General features: G+C 45.3%; 1 protein-coding gene across 1 annotated transcript; it reads right to left on the bottom strand.

Annotated features, from left to right (window-relative positions):
• Window positions 1-1278: 1278 nt before the first annotated feature.
• LOC105817023 (smad nuclear-interacting protein 1) lies at window positions 1279-2852 on the bottom strand. The gene has a single exon (XM_012652641.1). The coding sequence runs from the start codon at window positions 2812-2814 to the stop codon at window positions 1618-1620; it is 1197 nt and encodes a 398-aa protein (XP_012508095.1). The 5' UTR covers window positions 2815-2852; the 3' UTR covers window positions 1279-1617.
• Between the last annotated feature and the right edge of the window lie 215 nt (window positions 2853-3067).

Raw genomic sequence — 3067 nt, 5'->3', positions numbered from 1 at the left:
TTCACACCTCCTCAGCGTTTTACACATTTTGTTTGTTTCCATGCTATGAACCTTGTTTAGACACAGATTCAAACAAACCTCTTTCAGTCGTTAGGTTCCCATCCATTTTCTTTTTTTTTTTTTTTTTTTTAAAGGAAGATAATCTAATTTAATTGCTTCAGAAGTTACAACCCAAAGGGAACAGTCAGTAGCAGCACTGATTGAGTTGTGTCATCTCCTTTCTCCCCAACCCATCCCCCCACCATCACCGGCCTGAAGATGAAATAGCAGGGACTGGCATTTCACCGATATGAAGGTCAACTACATATAACCTGTCCCACAATACCCCACACAGTTATCTATTTTTATCTTAAAAATACTGATATACAAAGTCTCCTTTAGCAGCAAACAGACCTATGAACACAAGGTCTTCTATGCTAGGAAAGTATTACTCTTTGAAATGGGGCTATATTTATAAATTTTATTTTCTATCCCAAAATACATATAAATGAAAACCTGCTCTTCAAATGCAGGGAGGCCTCTGCCTAACATTGTCATACGAAAATCAGTATCGGCTCTTTAACACACAATTTATATATGTACATACATACACACTATATGTAAGCAGTCAATACTCTTCTACTTACACATATTCCTCTGGTGGAAAACTGGGAAATTCCCCTGCTTTCCAGCCTTGGGAAGGTAAATACAACCTCTGAACAATTTTTTTAAAGATGAAATGTTTAGAAATATGTAAACAAAACAACTTCCTTTAGACATATACACACGTTGTTAGAATAACATAAAGACCCTGCCACATAAGTGACAGTGTATTTCTCAAAGAAAAAAGGAGATAACATTTGAGTAAAAACACAAAATTGAAGAACAGTTAATATGATCAAAATTGTTATGTACATGCTCCATGGAGAAATTAGGGATTCTCTCATGGAGAACAGATCCACAACCCATTTCACTCTTCTGTGACATTAAATCAGCACCTGTTGGTAGTCGCCATGATCCTTCTGTACAGTCTGTGGGCTTAAGCAGGTACTTTAGCATCTGTTTAAGTTAAACAGTCAATAATGTTGATTGGCTGCAGTGAATTCCCACCCCAAAAAACTAATTGCAAAATCAACTTATATATGACTCAAGAGCTCAACCAGGTCAAAGCTTTGGTATATAGTGAAGACTGTTTCGGTGATAACCAAAGCTTAGTCAGATTCTCTGCTCAGGGGTTTGCCCCCAAAACAAAAACACCTGGTCCACAAAGCGTAACAACTATATAAATAAAGTTAACTGTACAAAGAGAACAAGCCATAATTCCCTCTTAACCAAGGGTTTACAGTTTCCTAGGCAGTTCTGAAAGCACCAGCTAAATCCACAACACTTCTATTAAAACACGGATGTGCTGTAATTGGTGAGACTGTTCTGAAAACAAATGTCCCCAGGCATGTGGCTGATGTGCCCCAGAAAAAAGTTCAACAAAACATAAGTCAGTGTTCATAAATTGTAACATAAGCTGTTCAGCAACAGAGGAAAGACTTAAGGCATTAAGAGGCATTACAGAGAGCCCCACAGTGCTGAGTCAAAGCCTTCCAAGAAGGAAAAGGTGTCTCAATAATTTAGGTTCTTAGTTTGCTAGCTGTCAGACACTTCCTCCTCCTCTTCATCATCCTCATCTTCTTTCCTGTCTATTTCAGAAGTGTCTGACGACTCATGGAGCAAGACGTATTCTCTGCTACTGAACCCAAATTTGAGTACATCCTTTTCTTTAAGTTCATAGTATCTCTGTGGCTCAATACGTTTGTTGTTCAAGAAGGTTCCATTGCCTGAGCCAAGGTCAATGATGTAGGGTTTCACCTTTCGACCAACTGTGCCATCAGCACGATTATATTCCACAAGCCGATATTGAAAGACCGCATGCTGCTTTGAACAAGACGGATGATCAATTGGAATGTCTGCAATGCGGCGGTGTCGACCCAGGAGGTACGCACTTTGTCGATGGATGTACATTATTGGAAGCACTTCATCGTTTTTAAATGGGTAGAGACGCCACCGCTTTTTGGGGATACGTGCTTCTGGGGGCTCACTATATTTAATGACTACACCTCGGAAGGTGTTGGTGTCCTCAAGAAGTGCCCCAGAAAGTTCAAAGCTTGGTTTTTCTTTAGCGGGCACCTCTTTTTCTTTGTTGTTGCCACCGGGCCGAGGAACCAACTCCTGAGACTCATTACCACCGCCACTAACTTCGTCCTTCTGGCGATGCTCCCGGCGTCTGGCATTATAAAACTCCCGCTCTTCTTCTTGAGCCTGTAGCTTCTGAATGTCTCGATCCCGTCCCAGAGCCTGCCCACTGCCAGGCCTCTCATTAGATTTTCTTCTTTGGTGGGAATAGCCCCTGTGTCTGTCCCGGTCACTGTTCCTAGCTCTCCTGTGTTCCTGCTCTGATGGTTCCCGGTACTGCCGATCCTCACGTCCTCTCCGGGGATGATCCTCACGTTCCTGCTTCACTTTGACTGTTGAGTGGTGAGGACTTCGGCTTCTCTTACTCCGAGGAGATTTGCTTCTTCTCCCTGAGGACTTGTTTTTCTTTTTGGCTGGGGACCGGCTAACTCCTCGGGCTCGGTTTCCGCGGTGGCCGGGGCGGCCCGGCTCGCCTGCCAGCGGGGACGAGCTACCGCCAGAGAAGTCTGGACGGCGGTGGGCCGGAGGCGCGGCTTCCGGGCTGAGGCGCTCCTGCTTCACCACCAGCGCCGCCGCCGCCGCCGCCGCCACGTCCTCGTCCCGGTGCCTTCGTCGGCTCCCTCTCTCCCGCTCACTCTTCACCGCCTCCATTCTGCGATGTATCAGAGCAAGAGAAAAGAGGTCCGTTGAGCTCCTCTAGCCGAAGGAAATGACGATTTGTCCCCTGGACTTCCGCTTCCAGCGTGCTTGCTCTCCCAGAAATCCTTGCGTCACCGAGGTTAAACACGTGACGACCCCCTAGTGGGCGGGTCCGCAGTGACCAGCTTCGGGTGGCGGGGGTTTTGAGTTTTAAAAGCAAACTTCTAGGAAAAAGCAACCCTCTCAGGGCTGTTTATTGCCACTG

Source organism: Propithecus coquereli, unplaced genomic scaffold (assembly GCF_000956105.1).
Source record: "Propithecus coquereli isolate 6110/MARCELLA unplaced genomic scaffold, Pcoq_1.0 Scaffold391, whole genome shotgun sequence".
NCBI lineage: Eukaryota > Metazoa > Chordata > Mammalia > Primates > Indriidae > Propithecus > Propithecus coquereli.
Note: the sequence above shows the minus strand (reverse complement) of the source record. Positions and strands in the feature narration are given on the sequence as shown.

Bases quoted from the DNA above. Each gene is read 5' to 3' on its own strand.
- LOC105817023 (XM_012652641.1), bottom strand. From the start codon at position 2,814: ATGGAGGCGGTGAAGAGTGAGCGGGAGAGAGGGAGCCGACGAAGGCAC.